Source organism: Hemitrygon akajei, chromosome 5 (genome assembly GCF_048418815.1).
Source record: "Hemitrygon akajei chromosome 5, sHemAka1.3, whole genome shotgun sequence".
In the NCBI taxonomy this organism is placed as follows: Eukaryota; Metazoa; Chordata; class Chondrichthyes; order Myliobatiformes; family Dasyatidae; genus Hemitrygon; species Hemitrygon akajei.
In genome coordinates this window covers 177,691,654-177,709,856 of record NC_133128.1, presented here as the reverse complement: position 1 = coordinate 177,709,856, position 18,203 = coordinate 177,691,654, and the positions used below count along the sequence as shown (strand labels likewise).

Here is an 18,203-nt window from a genome sequence, read left to right as displayed (position 1 = left end):
TTCATAGGTCTAGGCCTGTACTCATTGAAGTTTAGAAGAATGAGGGAGGAGCTCTTTGAAACCTATCAAATATTAAAAAATCTTAGACATAGTGGGTGTGGAGAGGATATTTCGTATAGTGGGGGCAATCTAGGACCAGAAAGCGCAGCCACAGATATACCCATTCAAAACAGAGATGAGAAGGAATTTACTTAGCCAGAGGGTAGTGAACCTATGGAATTCATTACCACATATGGCTGTGGAGGCCAAGTTATTGGATATATTTAAAACGAAGGTTGATATGCTGTTAATTAGCCATGGTGTCACAGGTTACTGAAAGAAGACAGGAGAATGGAGTTGAGGGGAATAATAAGTCAGCCATGATAGAATGACGGAGCAGACCCAAAGGGCCAAATGGCCTAGTTCTGCCCTTGTGTCTTACACGTGTAAGCACTGGTTAAGATTTCGACTGCTATGCCGTAGGTATTTCATTTTAGCAATCTATAAGAGCAGTCTGTTCTGCTTTCAGTGTGTTTGGGTTTGAGCTAAAGATAAGGGGTTGTGATGTTCATGCTTAGGAATGTAGTGTCTTCCAGTCAGGATGGTGGAATTGGGAGAAGGTTCTAGAGAATGCTAGGCGGAGAGGTTTTTGTGACAGTCACTGGTGTGGGTTGTGGTCTTTTTGGCAGGAGCTGGGAGAAGACAGGAGGGAAGATGGTTGAGGATGTCATCCCTGCCGCACAGGTGCTTTGTGCCGATGAAGAGCTTCGAGGAGGATGGACCAAAACTCCCGTGGGGGAGTCTGGTTGTTCAGGATGGATTTCCAGCGACATTCCGAAGGTGGTGTGTGCTTTCACACAGACCGTGGGTCCAGCACATGAGATAAAGTCCAACTTATGTTCATATTAACTGTAATGGGCCCTTTTTACTTTTTTTCTTTTCCTACTAACTGTTCAATAAAGCTGAAATTTGTAAATACACTTCTTTATAATTGTATGCAGTGTACGGACTGTTATTTCTTGCTGACGGCTAATTGCAAGTGGGCAGTATTTACACAGTATTCACACAGACCGGGGTTTGGGTGGGTGAAATATCCCAACCTCCCGGGTTTGGTGGGCCCATATCAGCCCTAGATGTACGGAGTTTGAGAAAGGTGGTTTTCTCACTGCTGAGTCCAGTAGCTGTTAGCAAGGGGCTAACGAGCCGCACCTCTGGAAACGCCCAGTAAAAAGGGATTTCAAATGTATCTACATTAAAATTTTCTCCATCGTAACACAATTGATGCCTTTGTAATTTTAAGTCCGCTAATAATTCACCAATCTGATCTTATTGATACATTTCATCAATCGTTCAGCCTTCATTTCCAGAGATAGTATTACAATCTTCTCTTTCACTGATTGTTTATAACTATTTCAATGGCCTTTAAATAAGATGATCTCATTTTCCATAGGATCACTGTCCTTCATTTCTTCTTGATTTCTCATGGTCACTTACTCATCTTTCCAAGATCCCTCACCTCCTACCATCAATCACAGGTCCATGTTCCACATCTTCCAATTCCCATGCTCTTCCTCCAACTTTCCACAACTCCTACTGCAGATTCTCCATGCTCACATCTGCTAATGGACTGCAGTATTACCCTTGCAACATCTGCTTAATCTTTTCTTTCTATACCTGCAACATTAACAGTTACAATCCAAAATTGTAATCCATCTCCACCTCCTTCTGCCAAGAACCTTTTACATTCTATCCCGACTCACTGAACCTAATTCACCCATTTAACTCCGATGCCCCATGAACGAATGGACTGTTACCAAGAACTCTGACTTCATCTTTTCTCTTTCCCCTTGTCCTTCCTAGCACTTACTCCAATTCCATTGTGCTCTTTCCCTTTGCTCGCTATTTTAATTACCCCTTCTTTCCCCCCTACATTTTGCCCCTTTCCACCCTGTTATCTGCTCAAATGCCTTTTTCATCTCTTACAATGCTTTTCACTCTGTTCCTCTCTTCTGTCTTTTCCCTCTATCTAATCCTCACTCTCTTTCTTCTTCTGTTCATAATTTGCTTCAGTGAGCCGACTCTGATTCAATTTGTTCTGAAAGGTCAGTGTAATTGAATTCCCAATGTTCTGTAACTTAGGACATTAGCTAATATCTAATTCATATTTAAAGAAATGATATTTATACACTTCTATTTTCAGTCTGATTTTCCCACTGCCTTAACATCTTGAACTTCTTAAAAGTAGCTTGTGTATTTATCACTTATAACCTGCCCCCCACCTGCTCCGTTGTATGAGTCTCACTCAAATTTTTCGCATGAAGAGAGGAAGTAAATCAGAGGATTAAATATGGTTCAGTGAGATCTGTAGAAAGAACTGCACGAAGAGTACCTAAAGGAAGTGTCAATATGATAATAACGAGGATACAAACTACAGAAGCGCAAAGCAACGACAGAAACATCCAAGCTTTTTCACATTCAGCTGATCGGATGAATGCAGTGCAGGTTTACCATATCTCAATGAGAATTGCATTAAGATTCACTGTAAGGGGCGCCATGGTAACACAGTGGTTCCATCTCACGGCGCTCCTGAATTTGGAGTTCAAACCTGGCAACGTCTATATGGAGTTTGCACCTCCTCGCTGTGAGCAGGCGGGGATCCTCCAGGTGCTTTTCCTTCCTCCCACAATCAAAAGGCGCACTGCTTAGTAAGTTAAATGATCATTGCAAATTGTCCTGTGACTTGGCTAGTGTTAAATGAGGGTGGGGAAGGGGGCCTGGGGACTGTGGCTTCTCGGGCTAGAAGGGTCTGTTCCTCGCTGTATTTCTAAATAAATGAATCAAATAAGCAAATAACTTGCAGCAAGACACATTTGCTTCCTCAGAAACCCTATATCTAACTCTGAAGGTCATGGCTTATGTAACTATCGTTATCTTCAGCAATGGTCTCTCTATCTTTCACAGCTGCAAAGACCAGCCATTGCTCTAAGCAGGAAATTTTCACACGGCCTGAAAACTGCTCGGCACTTCAAATGTCTTTGTTTGCAATATGCATTCTTTGAATATTTCGAATGAAACTGAAAAATCACTGTCGTTCCTTTACGCACCTTGTGGTGCATCAGGTGACACTTTTGCTGTTTCTGTAGCGTTGACTGTTTTTTTACAGGGCTGAGTTGCTAGCTCAACGCTCAACCCAACACAGATGGAAAGTGTGCAGGGGGCCAACTGGATTCAAACACTGGACCATTCGCCTCGATGTCCAGTGTTGATGCCACCACACTACCGGCTGGCCAATGAACAAAGAAAATTCTTCACATTTTACAACCCTTTACCGGCTGCATCCAATTCCAGCTGCGCAGCAACAAGGGCGGTGCACGGGAGCATTTCTGTTACTGCCCAGCTTACAGGGAACCGCGACCTTCAGCTGAGATTTCCAAGAATGTGATCCATTTTGAGTTCCTCTCAATGATCCTCACAACCACGAAGCCTAATTGTCAGTCATATAAAACCCCTCATGATATCAAGAAATTGTTGTGCAACAAAACACACCGAAGGCAGCCTGCAGTAACAGCATCTCTGCTGGGTGCTAAGAGTTTGTCATTAACCTTTGACGGGGTAACAGCCAATCGCTATCTTCAACAGGAGTACATAAAAACCTAGGTTTGATTCACCATCTTCATAGACACCCATGTCTGGCCCTCACAACATTACCATTACCAACATCCCTATTTTCAACAAAAGAGCAAGCTAGCATTGGCCAGAACCTTAGCCTGTCACAGAAATGCTGCAGTTGAGAGTCTACACGTCCCATTTCTCACTTGTTGACTCTCCAAACATAGACCACTTTGTGCCGAGCACATTTCTGGTCAAACACAGAATACCCCTGACTTCTCAAGATGTTTCCAACTACACTCAAGAAGCTCAACAGCATCTAGTGCAAAAAAGCTAGCACCCTGCCATCAGCAATGACGACGATTGCAGCAAGCACCGTCTAAAATAGAAACAGCAACATCTCTTTGACAAGACCCACCAAGCCTGCAGAATTTTAACAGTAGAAAATTTATGAAACATCAGTAGCAGCTGGCAGCCCCTACAAGGCATATCTTGACTTTCATTGTTCAGCCAAAATCTTTGAACTCTCTATCCAACAAGTCTGCGAGAATGCCTTCACTACCAGCTGCACCACGGTACAAAGCCACACCTTACCATCACTTTCTCAAGGGGAATTAGGGCAATTAGCTATAAAGCTCTAATCTCGGCAGCCATGCTGACATTCCCTGGATGGATCATTTCATAGAAAAGCCAATCAAAAGAAAGGGGACTTCTATGCAGAAAATTGGACAGGAAGGAGAAAAAAATAGGCAATCAAGTGGAGATTTTGCAGTTAAGTTTCTGTTTAATTTCCATATGAAACCAAGCATAGGGGTGCCTCCAACCTTATGGCATGAATATCGATCTCTCCTACTAGGGAAAAAATCCCTTCCCCCTCCCCTCTTCTTCTATTTCCCACTCTGGCTCCTTACACCTCTTCTCCTCACCTGTCTATCACCTCCTCCCAGGCCCCCTCCCACCTCCTCCTTCCTTTCTCCCATGGTCCACGCTCCAGTCCCATCAGACTGCTGCCTCTCTAGCCCTTTACCTTTCCAACACACCTGGCTTCACCTCTCACCTTCTCATTAGGTTCACTCCCTTCCCCCAGCCTTTTCATTCTGTCATCTTCCCCCTTCCAGTCCTGAAGACGGGACCTGGCCTGAAACGTCAACTGTTCGCTCATTTCCAGGGATGCCGCCTGACCTGCTCAGTTCCTCCAGCATTTTGCATGTGTGTTCCATAGAGCAAAAATACATTACTTTGTGCAATAATTTCTTTGGTTTGACAGTAAACCCTATAAAACGTTCTTCTGAGAAATTCTTCGAGTAACACTAAAAACACAGCTTAACAGCCGCTAAAGCTCAGTTTAATTGAAGGGTATTGAGATACAGCACAAATTGCTGCTCTTGTACTGTGTTCTCTCGTAATGGCTGGGGATCCATTTCCAGAGATCTCTTTGTTGCACCTACTTCCTTAGCCTGTGTAATCTTGAAGTTTTCCTTTTCTCTGCATTGAGTGACTAATGCTTTAAGATGATAAATGTGATCTCTTGAGCACACTTTATAAACCATGGCTAATTAATCAATAAACCTACCTGTATATCATATTCCCACAACTGGTTCCCTCTCATGTGATGACACTTAAGCATTACAACTGGGCCATTAAGCCTGGACACATCCAGACACAGATCGTCCGTCCTGATCTCTTTATCTGCTGTATAGGAGAATACCTGGAGGGAAAGGAGAAATTGTATAAATAATACACAGGAGCATACAAAGTGTGAAAAAAGTGAGTGCTATAACTTCCTGAGATTTTTCAATACGATTGACTGTAACCACAAATGCAAAGACTCTTTCCGCTCCACTTTGAAGTACAGTTCCAAAGGTGCAATGAGGGGTCAAACAGATGTGACAATCAACACCTCCTAATCTGTCTCGGTGGTCTTCAACCTGATGGCAAGAAAATAAATTTCCCTGTCAAGTAAACACTCCCATCTGTTCCCCCCCCCCCTTGTTTTCCCTCTATTGCCCATCACTTCCCCTAATGACCTGCCCAACACCTCGCTCCGATTCCTCACCTCGATGGGCCGAGTGGCCTAAATTCTGTTCCCATGTTGTAAGGTCTATCACCTCCTAGCTGCTCACATTATTTCCTTCCATAATGCCATCCCCCACCCAACCATCTTCCTTCTCACCCACACTCATCTATCACCAGCTTGTGCTCCTTCCCCTCCCATCACCTTCCTATTCTGGTTTCTGCTCCCTTCCTTTCAAGTCCTGATGAAGTGTCTCAACCCAAAATGTTGACCGTTCACTTCCCTCTTCAGATGCTGCTTGACCTGCTGAGTTCCTGCAGCAATTTTTGTGCGTGTAGATCAAACAGATGTGACAGATCCCCTGCAGGAAAAATGGAATGGTTGTGGGTAGCTGGTATTTTGCCACTATAGGAAATTTCAAACAAGGAGGAGTTTTTATCCGACCTAAATAACTTGGTGCACCCTAGAAGAGTAACAGCACTTCTGCAATAGTCCACAGTATTCCTTAATAGTCCACAGTACTCCAATATTCCCTGGAGCGTAGGAGAATGAGGGGTGATTTGATAGAGGTGTATAAAATTATGATGGGTATAGAGTGAATGCAAGCAGGCTTTTTCCACTGAGGCCAGGGGAAAAAAAAAAGAGGTGATGGGTTAAGGGTGAAGGGGGAAAAGTTTAAAGGGAACATTGGGGGGGCTTCTTCACGCAGAGAGTTGTGGGAGTGTGGAATGAGCTGCCAGATGAAGTGGTGAATGCGGGCTCACTTTTGACATTTAAGAAAAACTTGGACAGGTATATGGATGAGAGGGGTTTGGAGGGATATGGTCCAGGTGCAAGTCAGTGGGACTAGGGAGAAAAATGGTTTTGCACAGCCAAGAAGAGCCAAAAGGCCTGTTTCTGTGCTGTAATGTAATGTTCTATGGTTTAAGGCCTCCATTGCCCCATACTTGTTCTCATTCTAATCCCCTCTTCCTCTACCCAAGACCAAATAAATTGACCTATTGAAAACCTGGCTGCTGTGGGGTAGGAATCATTTATCACCAGAATTATTGTAAATAAAAGCCAAAGTCCAGGTTTTAATCTGTATCACACCCTGCACCTAGTTTATGACAGGTGCTGGAATTGTTTCCACTAACATAACAGATGGTTTGTGATATTTTACTTTCAAGAAATAAACACCTTTAAAAATGCAAATATATTTCTTAAATATTAAATTGTGTACATCAAGCCAAGTGTCATTCGGTGCCAAAATTATGTACTGCTATTTATTTTCAACAGCTGCAGCCTAATTTGAGACGGTATAGAACTATTAATGAATAGGCCTGACAGTACACATGCTTTTATGTTATTTATGCAGGTCACCTAATTCAATGGCATAAAATCAGCAAAATGTTATTTTGCCCTCAATAACCCAGTTGATTCTTGATACTTTGCACTGGTTTTGAAACTCCTCTTAATTCAACTGCCTTCACATGATAAAGTGAGGGCAGCTCATCAGAACAGACCAACAGCCTAACTGTGAAGCAGAAATTTTGCCAGATGTTCCTTGTGGAACGTCAGCAACTCCACTTACATAGCATTTTTAACATTACCCCAAATGCCTAGTGTTTTACAAGAGCGCAGCAGACTCGGATTTCAAACCTCTGCTGCCTTGCTACCAATGCCCTGAACAGAAATTCCTAATAAGTAGTGAATATAGCCCAGTCCATTGTGGCCATCCTCACCACCGAGCACACCTACAAGAAAGTGCTGTCGCAGGAAAGCAACGTCCACCATCAGGGACCCTCAGCACCCAGGTCATGCTCTCTTCTCAATGTTGCCGTGGGGAAAGGTGATGCAGGAGCCTCAGGACACACACCACCAAATTCCGGAACAGTTCTTAGCCCTCAACCATCAGGCCCTTCAACCAAACGGGTTCACCACTCAACCTCACTTGCCCCATCAATAAACTGTTCCCACAACCGATGGACTCACTTTCAAGGACTCTTCATCTCATGTTGACAGTATTATTTATTGTTTATTTATTTATTATAATTTATGTTTGTATTTGCACAAGTTGGTGTGATTATTCATTAATTCTATTATAGCTATTATTCTTTTATGGATTTATTTATTATGCCCAAAAGAAAAGATGGATGGAGACATCTGAGTACTTTGATAATAAATTTACTTTGAACATTGAAGTGAATATGAATTGTTTCTACGACATGCAATCAGACTAGCATGTTGAAGATTATTCATTCTTCATAAAGTTTAATTATTATTTGAAAGACTAGCTAACTGGATATCAGGATTCCATTTTCTAGAAGTTATACTTTTGAGAAAATATTTAAGCTAAAAATTCCTGTAACTACAAATAGGAAAAATAAACCATGTATGAAATATGCTATTTTAGTACAATATGTATTGTATATCATGCTGCTTGTAAAGCCACATGCATTCTGGAATTTTTGCAATTCAAGCTTTTGGCACATTGGCCTTCATAAATCAAAATATTGAGTACAGGAGATGGGATGTTTTGTTGAAGTTGTATAGGACATCAGTGAGGTCTAATTTGGAGTATTGTGTGCAGTTTTGGTCACCTATCTTCAGGAAAGTTGTAAATAAGGTTGAAAGACTGCAGAGAAAATTTACAAAGATGTTGCTGGGACTGGAGGACCCAGTTATAAGGAAAGATTAAATAGGTTAGGACTTTATTCCTTGGGACCTAGAAGATTAAGGAGAGATTTGATAAATGGAAAAAAAAATTATGAGGGATATAGAATAAACTGGGTAAATGCAAGCAGGCTTTTTCCACAGAAGTTAGGTGGAACGACAAATCGAGGTCATGAGTTAAGGGTGAAAGGTGAAAAGTTTAAGGGGAACATGAGGAGAAACTTCTTCACTCAGAGGGTCGAGAGAATATTTAATGAGTTGCCGGTTCGAGGGGTGCAGGCAAGCCTGATTTCAATGTTTAAGAGAGGTTTCGATAGGTACTTGGATGGTAGGGATGTGGAAGGCTATGGTCCGAGTGCAGATCTATGGGAGTAGGCAGTTCAAATTTGTCAGCATTGGTTAGATGGGCCAAAAGGCCTGTTTCTGTGCTGTACTTTTCAACGGCCCTAAATATTAAATAGGAAATCTAAAAATTTATATTTTGCACTGTAATAAAGTCCCGGTTTATCAAAATCTGTTCTTACCAGATACTTAACACTCCTTAAAGATCCTACTAAATAAGAGAAACTCTGAGATGCTTTTGTATTGGTCACAAAAGTTTGTCCAACAGAAAATGGCATGATGCATATGAATCTGTAATCAAATCAATTTTACAATTGTTACCAAGTACATTCCACTTATTGCAGAGAGAATTTAGACTTGGCAACATCCCAGAGTAGGCTCTAAAATTAAGGGTGTCAGTGTCCAACACTATGCATCTTATCAGCATGAAGGTTTGATAAGCATCCTATTTTCAGATCCTCACATCTTAGCTCTTAATATTAGCAGCATTATCTGCAGCCCAGTGCAAACATTTTCAGTCCGTTAAGAGAGATGTAACAACCAAATTGCCTTGATAAATCAAGCTGGCTGATGATGTTACAAAACAAATCAGCATAATGGATTACTCTTCAACTATTCTACTGAACTCAGTTCATCTCTCACTCTCTCTGTTGTTGCCAGACATTATGGAAAATCTCTGACTTCTGCTTACAGTGTTCAGAAGTCCAGGAATTACTCACAGACTGATGCAAGATCTGAGCTGAGATCCTGACAATTTCAACAAGAAGTCGAGGGAAAAAATGTAAGGTGGAAAATTTACAAATTACTTCTTTCAAATTTTCTTTGGTTTGTCTCTAAATTTTAATTTCATTCTTTTCATTAACGGCCTGGTTCAAATTTAATCTTTGAACATCAGAGACGTTCAAACCACCTCCGGCTTTCCCAACTGGTAGAGCACCATCTCTGGCATCGCTTGCTGTCGGGGGTCTAGCTGGATATCACACAATCAAAAGAGCCGAAAGCCAGCAAGGTTAGCCCCCTGTGTCCACTCTTGGAAGTGTGAGTGTGTAGACACTATCTGGGAGGGGGCAGGTGAGTGTGTAGACACTATCTAGGAAGGGGCAGGGGGAACTTAGTCCAATATCCAAAGCCCAGCTACCTAGAGAGTCAGACAGCAACTGCGGAAAGAGAAACAGAGATAATGCTGCAGGTCTGGTAAAAAATCTTTGATCTGAAATGTTAACCTTATTTTCCATTCATAAACACAAGGAACTCTACAGAAAATGCTGTAAATTTGAAGCAATGCACACAAAATGCTGGAGAAACTCAGCAGGTCAGGCAGCATCTATGAAAAAGAATAAACAGTCGACATATCTATTTCAATGATAGTAGAAACCATGAAACCAATGTAAATTTAAATAACAGTTAATACCATCTGTTTAACTGCATAAGTTTTGGATGACTTGTGCTAGGCAACTGCAAACAATCCAATAGATTCATGGTCAAAATAAATAAATTTAAATTTCACAGCTGCTGAGGTGGGATTGGAGCCTGTGTCTAAGATTCCAATTGCTGGTCCAAAAACTCACAAGTATATGTCTATTTTTGAAATGCATTTCCCCTTTCTGTAGGTCCCCTTTGGATCTTCAAGTCTAGTTCCCAGTCTGCTTGCAACCCTACCACCTGATTATGTTTTGGATCAATACTGATGAAAGGTCATTACCCTGAAGAGTTAACACAATTTTATTTTCTTTACCACATTTTCTCATTTTTATTTCAGCTTGTTAATTTGTCGGACAGCTGAAGAGTAAACCAAACGATAAATGTCGAACAATATTGTGCCATTGATTTTGAAAGCATATGCAAACCTCTTGCCCGTTTGCTTGCACGCTCCCTGCAAATACAACAGATATATTGTATCTCACCTGGTTTCCCCCCATGCCGTGGCAATTGAAGATGCCAACCTTTTCATTCTCCTTCCGTCCCATGTTATCGAGGCACTGGTTTGTAACGACATTCCTAATCTGGGAATAACCAGATAATATGAGTTATAACAAGAACGTGTATTTGCCAACACCGGAACTTCACACTATCTAAAAGTGAAATTCATATTTTGTATACCCAGGTATATAATTGCAATATACAGGAATAAACATATGAATTTCTTCTCACTGAGTCATTGATGTATGAATTAAATCCCAATCTAAAGCAATTGATACATTTATTACAGTACAAATATAATGATAAAGGTTACAATTTAGTAAATCAAGGATAATTGTTGTAAAATGATATATTATGTGGGGTGCTTTGGCTTCTGAATTCACTTTTAGACCTTGGAATTTACATGGACTGTGTTTTACTTCATTCTTTAACCACAAGAATAAATTCATAGAGTTATTGTAATACCAGCGATGACTACTTAGCCAACTTAATTAATGCTGGCTCCCAGTACAGCAATTCTTCACCCCTGATTCCCTATAGAACTAGAAATTACACTCAATGGCTATTTTATTAGGTACAGGAGTGGAACTTGGTGTGGTCTTCTGCTGCTGTAGACCATCCACTTCAAGGCTCAATGTCACGTGCATTCAGAGATACCTTCTGCACACCACTGGTGTGACTCGTGATTATTTGAGCTACTGTCACCTTCCTGTTAGCTTGAACCAGTCTGACCATTCTCCTCTGACCTCTCTCATTCACAAGGCACTTTTCCCCACAGAACTACCATTCACTAATTTATTTTTTTTTCATTCAATTATCTGTCAACTCTAGAGACTGCTGTATGCAAAAAATCCCAGGAGATCAGCGGTTTCTCAGATCATGTGACTGCAACTCAATGCATGCAGACACGGTTAAGTGGTTCTGTTGTTCTGACCAAGTATCAGACTGAGGAATAAATGATCTAAATGGCTGTGATTATAAAATGATTGTTGGTGCCAGACTGGGTGGTTTGAGTTATCTCAGAATGGTGATGGCAGGTAAGAACAAGAGGTACTCTACCCCTGTTAAGGCTGGATGTCTGGAACACCATCCCATGAGCCTACACATCCAGCACCTTATTCTCTTCAACAGCTGCCATCTTCATTGGGATCCTACCACCTAACACATTGTACCTCTCCCCACTCTCCAATTTCTGCAGAGGCATTGCTCCCTCCATGATTTCACTCTCCATCTGTTCCTCCCCACCGATCCTGGCACTTATCCTTCCAATCGGATTCTCCTTCTCCTTCATCAGCAGTCGGGACCCCAAAAAGTTCTTGCAGTTGAGACAATACTCCACCAGCAAGTCTGTCAGTGTCACCGACTGCATCCGGTGATCCCAGTGCAACCTCCTCTACATCAGTGAGACCCAACAGAGACTGTTGAGTACCTTCACTCTGCCTGCAGTAAGCATGATTTCCTGGTAGCCAACTGCTTTAACTCCACTATGCATTCCCATTCCAACATGTCAGTCCATAGGTGAGGCCACGCTCAGGTTGGAGGAACAACACTTCATATTCTATCTAGGTGGCCTCCAACCTTACAGCATGAACATTGATTTCTCTAACTTGCTACAATATCCACAATTCCACCTCCCCCCCCCCCCCCCACCACTCTTCTTTTTGCATTCCATATTCTGCCTCTGTTCTAACCCACTCGTTTCTCACTTGCTTATCACCTCCCTCTGGTGCCCCTCCTCCTTCCCTTTCTCCCATGATCCACTCTCCTCTCCTCCTTCTTCAGCTCTTTACTTGCTCCACCTATCTTCTCCCAGTTTCTCACTTCATTCCCCCCTCCCCCAACCACCTACCTTCTCCCTCACCTGGCTTCACCTATCACCTCCTAGATTGTACTCCTTCCCCTCCCTCCACCTTCTTATTCTGGTGTCTTCCCCTTCCTTTCCAGTCCTAATGAAGGGTCTCAGCCCGAAACATCAACTCTTTATTCCTCTTCATAGGTGCTGCCTGTTTGTTAAATTCCTCCAGCATTTTGTATGTTACTCTGGATTGCCAGCATTTTAAAAAATTTATTACTTTTCTTTACAATCTGCTTAATTATTACTTGAAATAGGCTAATATAGATTATTAAAGGGAAAGGAGGTTTCTTCAGATTCTTACCTCACCAAGTAGGTAGTAATGCCTTGGGATCTGGGAATCAGGATAAATATTTTCCAAGTACCACGAGAAAGATTTACACTTCAGTCTTTCTCTTAGTTGTTTTCTGGCCGACACGTCTCCGTAATCCACTTTAACAACACCTGGAATTGTAAAGATACGGGTTGCATCAAGCTACAGGAATTGGCTTAAAATCGTTACTCTCATTATGGGCATATCTCTGTCCCACAACCATATCATGTAATCTGGAAGAAATACACAAGATCAGTCAAGTTGTGGAAACAAGGTGGAAACTTGGGTTAAAATGTGTGAGTTCACAAAGCAAACAAGTAACAGAACATGGAAAACAGGAGACTCAACACTTGACCTTTTACCTCTTCCTTTCCCACCACCCAGGGACACAGACAGCCTTTCCAAATGAGGCTGCAATTCACTTGCATTTCTACTGATCTAATGCACTTGATTTTTTCAAAGTACAGTCTCCACACTGAGGAAACCAAACACAGAATGGTGACTGCAATCTACGGGCGTAACCCTGAGCTTCCTGTTGATGGCCACAGATCGAGGAATAGCATCTCATCTTCCAGCTGTGCTTCAGGATTCAATATCAAATTCTACAAATTCATACAACACATCTTCAGAATCAGATTTAATATCACCAGCATATGTTGTGACATTTGTTAACTTTGCGTCACCAGCTCAATGCAACATGATAAATATTGAAAAAAAACTGAATTACAGTTGAATACAAAAGTATATTAAATAGTTAAATAAATAGTGCAACAACAGAAATAAAAAGTTGTGAGGTAGTGTCCATGGGTTCAATGCCCATTTAGAAATTGGATGGCAGAGGGGAAGAATCTGCTTTGTCCGAGATAGTGGAGTTCATTTCACAGCTGGAAACAAACTGCTACAGATGATGGGTGTTAAGGGGCAGTCTCTCTTCATTTTTTGACATAGTTTTCGTGGCTTTTGTGAACAAACTGGAAAGGAAGATGAAGGAGAGCTTCTCTATCTTCAAGAGGCAAGGAACCGTCAAGGCATATTGCCAAGTTATAATGGGAACAGGCAGCATTTGTGATAGTGTGAGGAGTCAGGCCCAAGCCCACGGATGCAGGCAAATTAAATTTTGTCTTCACTTGAGTGGTCAATTCAATAATACCTTTCCAAATGCCACTGCTCAGAAAACGCACTGCAAGCTCCAAGTCCTGTACAATTCCATTCCCACCCATTCAAATGCCAATCATCTATATATCAGTGAAGATTCTAAACGAGCGGCCTCACGCACACCGCCCACAGCATGCACACAATGCCAGATGCTCAGTTATGGCAGGCGTGTCATTCCGACACATTGTGCAATACTAACGAACTCACTTTTCTCTCACCAAGAGGGCAAGGTGACACAGAACCAATGCCAGAAGCCCCTCGTGGAACATGCATCGGCAATAATCGGGGCAGGGGCTGACAGCGAAACAACTACATGAGGATACTATGACAAGCTGATGCCTAATCCCATTCCTCTAACACATTTTTCTCCGTCAACACACGGCTGCTTTTGATTTGCAAGCTGCAGGTGCAGGAATATTCCTCTTAACTACCCTAGAGTCCACAAGGATCTAAATAACACTTCTCCCAAAAGACTTGGCTAGGAGAAGCAAAATAAACTTCTCTGTCCTTGAGTGGTTTACAGGGATGAGCTCAGATCTGCCCTTTTGTATATATTGCTGAGAAGTAGGATGTGCACATTTAAGGGTAATCAGCATAAGCAGGGGAGGAAAACATCCAGGGTGTTAAGCTCCTCAGCTGGTAAAGTTATAGATGGTTTCAATGGTTGAAAGTTCAGATAAAGACACTGGCAATGCAGCGGGCTATAGATGACAGGTGGAAATGTAGAGCAAGGTGTAATATTTAGCCTGTCTGTGAACGTGTGATATCCATCAAAGAGTAGTAGAACAGCTCATCTTCAGTCCTGCACGAGGCTTTGTGCAGTCTGGACCTGTGGATCATTGTCAGCTCTACAGGAACGCTAGGAGGCCTATCACACAAGGTCAATGTTACAGCTCCCACTGCAGCACAAGCACAAGACAACCAGTATCTGAGTGTTGGAACAGACGCTCAGACCTCTGTTCTGGGCACCAGCACTGAAAGAGGTTCTGAGTATGCCTCAGCAGACTTCTAATGAACTGGTGAGGCAGTGCTCCAAGGAGCGGGCATGTCTACTGCAACCACAACCAACTCTCCTCTTCCATGCTGGAGGAGCTCTGGATAGAAACAGAAGGAAGGGCAAAATCTACAAGAGACAGCTTCTAGAGAAGTGCACAAGGGTGAGTGGGTATGCTTTGAAGGATGATATTGACCAGTGGTTCTCAACCACCAGCCCCGTCAGCATAGTGATCCCACCCATGTGGCATCCTATGTGCTAAAAAAAAGTTTTGCATGGGTTCACATTGAAGAATTACAGCTTTCAAAGTAAATATTGAATTTCATTTCCATGACATGGGGTGGAGGGGGAGAAATCCCATTAGTTTAGTCACCGAGGAGCATAATAACTTCCTTTGGAGCCAATAAATTATCTATCTATCTAGTTCTCCAGAGTATCTGAGCCCACATTCCACACCCATTCCCCACTTCCCTCTCAAACAAAGCAACGATAAGTGAAGTCCGACTGGGAACTATTAATCTCCAAAGTTCCAGCTTCTACTTAATGAATTACTTTTACTCTTTTCCAGCGAGATTTAATTGGATACCTCAACAGTATATGCTGCTCTAAATGAACATCTATGGCTAAATTAGAGTGCTAAATCAAGACAGTTAATGATAATTAAGAGGTTCAAATTCAGCAGTGCACTTTCAGTGGGTTATTTTATTTATGCTAATCAATTTGAGCTAACAGATAATTTAAATTTAGGACTACATCAACAGAGCAAAGCATGCTGAATTGCAGACCAGGAGTGAAGGTAAAATGACTGATGTCAGCTAAAAGGCATCAAAACAAGAAATGAATATTGTGATGCTACAGCCATAAAGTTTACCACAGTCAATTATCATCAGGGGAGTAGAATGTACATCAGTAAGGAGCATCGAAACACAATGACATTCCCTTGGCCACCATTGCAATCTGCTAAATATAGAAATTTCAGTCCTGATTTGTTTTAGCATTTTAGAAAATTAAATCCTAGAGGCCCTCCAGCCCGATCTACAATTCAAGGCATAACACACAGAATCATCCACCATGGAAGCAGATCGTTGTGAGATGCCTATCCCGTTTCTCAGCACTCGGTCCACTGCAATGTCATTCTGTTAGCCTACAGGGTATTCAACCTGAATACTTAAATCTGATTTTCTTTCCATGGGTGCTACCTGAATTGCTGAGTGTTTCCAGTGTTTTCTGCTTTTATTTCAGATTGCAGTTTTTTTTTAAATTTTCATTCCCACCTTTTCCCCATATCTCTCAAAGCCCTTACCTACGAGAATTCTGATAATCTCAATATTACACATTTCAAATAACATAACATCCTCAGGCTTTTGAGGAAGCAGGAGTTTATATTTCCATTGGTATTTTAAACAGTAATTTTTACCTTGACAGATTTGCTTTAATTTTGTGGTTATTGTTCTTTCTCAGGATTTCTCCATCAGAAGAAATGATGTCACAGTAGACCTTTCTGATTAAAGATGACTGTTTAGGATCAACCTGACCTAATAATTTAATTCTTTAATCCTCAGTATCAGGCTGGTGATTCTGAGCTGTAACCACTCCACAATTACCTCAACGTTGCCAAGTCTGAAAACAGCAGCATCCCCCGAGCTCTGACCAAAACTTTGTGTAACACTTCCTCACTGAATTCCTACCTAGCGGAGCTAACAATCAATGCTACATTAGATTTTACAACCAGCTGCTTATCAGTAATCCTTCCCTTACATCCAGAATGATAAAGCCACTTAAGGGTCAAGCTCCCTACTCCCAATATTAAAGTAAGAGAAATCTAACAAATAATGCATGACAGCACCAAACATCTTTATGCAACTGGGAAGCATCTGTCATTTTATGCAATCATATGTAACTGCGAGGCATCGCCCATTTATTTGAGGTCACCGTCAGTGCTTGACACATAACAAACGCTGCACCAAATGAACTGTTGAATGGCAAGCTGCTGGTTGTGCAATGTGCTGCACAGTGATTTACAAGGAGGAAATTGCCACGCTTCTAATTCAGAGTGGTGTACCGTGTTATGCTGACATTGCTCACAGTGCATTCTTCGGATTCTAGACAAGTGTTTCCACCAAGTCACAGTACGGATGTAATATGTCTTACTCCACTAATTTTCAGGAATGACTGAAACTGTTCTGCAACAAACTGTGGTCCATTGTCACCGACTTAAGTCCTCCGGAACACCAGTCCTTGAGGAGAGGCTTCTCAACACATAAACAGCGGGGAAGCTGTAGTGGAGGTTCTTGGGAACACTTCTGGCTACTCTGTAGCTACATCACTACTACCAAGAAATTTGCATCCATGAACGGTCTGTCCAAGTTCACATGAATCCTCTGCCAGGGCAATGCAGGCCGTTCCCAGACGCTGAGAGGCAATGCTCTTGGCAAGTAAGCTGCTCGAGCTGCTGAACTGTCTCAGGGAATCAGACAAACTTTCATTCATGAGCCAGCACTTTCATTTTGACTACAACTGGATGACCTGTATGACCTCCAACACTTCAGCTCTCAGCTAGAATGGTACAACAGCTCTCAGTCCCCATGTTAGGCCACCTCTGTCAAGGGCAAGTTCACTACGTTGCTGGTAAAAAGGGGGGAACTGGGATTTCTGCTGCACATTCCAACATCCATGCCGCTGCTGTAAGTGGAGCACCCTTCTGTGGATTGAAAATGGACACTAGCAGTTGATGATCAGTAATGAGGGCAGAATCACTCCCATTCAAGTTCTAGTTGAGATGTTTCACACCCCACATGAGGCTCAAGGCTTCTCTGTCAATCTGTGCATAATTTTTCCCTGCAGTGGTCAGAGAACATGATGCAAAGGCTGTGGGGCGTTCACTTCCATCACTCATAACATGTGACATGACTGCATCTATACCATGTGACATGACTGCATCTGTAACATGTGACATGACTGCATCTGTACCATGTGACATGACTGCATCTGTAACATGTGACATGACTGCATCTGTACCATGTGACATGACTGCATCTATACCATGTGACATGACTGCATCTGTACCATGTGACATGACTGCATCTGTACCATGTGACATGACTGCATCTATAACATGTGACATGACTGCATCTATACCATGTGACATGACTGCATCTGTACCATGTGACATGACTGCATCTGTACCATGTGACATGACTGCATCTACACTAAAGCATCACCAGCAAGCTTCACTGGACGAGGCTAATCACAATGTGTAACTACCATGTTTGATAATCGCCTCTTCTTTTACCTTTTAGAAAGTCATCTCACACTGCTTTGTCCATTGCCATTTCTTCCCAATCTGTAGTAATGAATTCAAGGGGTGAAG

The 18,203-nt window shown here is 42.1% G+C and overlaps 1 protein-coding gene across 3 annotated transcripts in view; it reads right to left on the bottom strand.

Annotated features, from left to right (window-relative positions):
• galnt13 (polypeptide N-acetylgalactosaminyltransferase 13) overlaps nucleotides 1-18,203 on the bottom strand; it is a 376,169-nt gene that overhangs the window by 35,897 nt on the left and 322,069 nt on the right. For all 3 annotated transcript variants that reach the window (XM_073047335.1, XM_073047334.1, XM_073047333.1), the window contains exons 9-11: nucleotides 12,676-12,815; nucleotides 10,504-10,602; nucleotides 5,162-5,296 (exon numbers count right to left, since the gene is read on the bottom strand). In XM_073047335.1, the coding sequence (XP_072903436.1) occupies nucleotides 5,162-5,296; nucleotides 10,504-10,602; nucleotides 12,676-12,815 (374 nt within the window). The remainder of the gene's footprint in view (nucleotides 1-5,161; nucleotides 5,297-10,503; nucleotides 10,603-12,675; nucleotides 12,816-18,203) is intronic.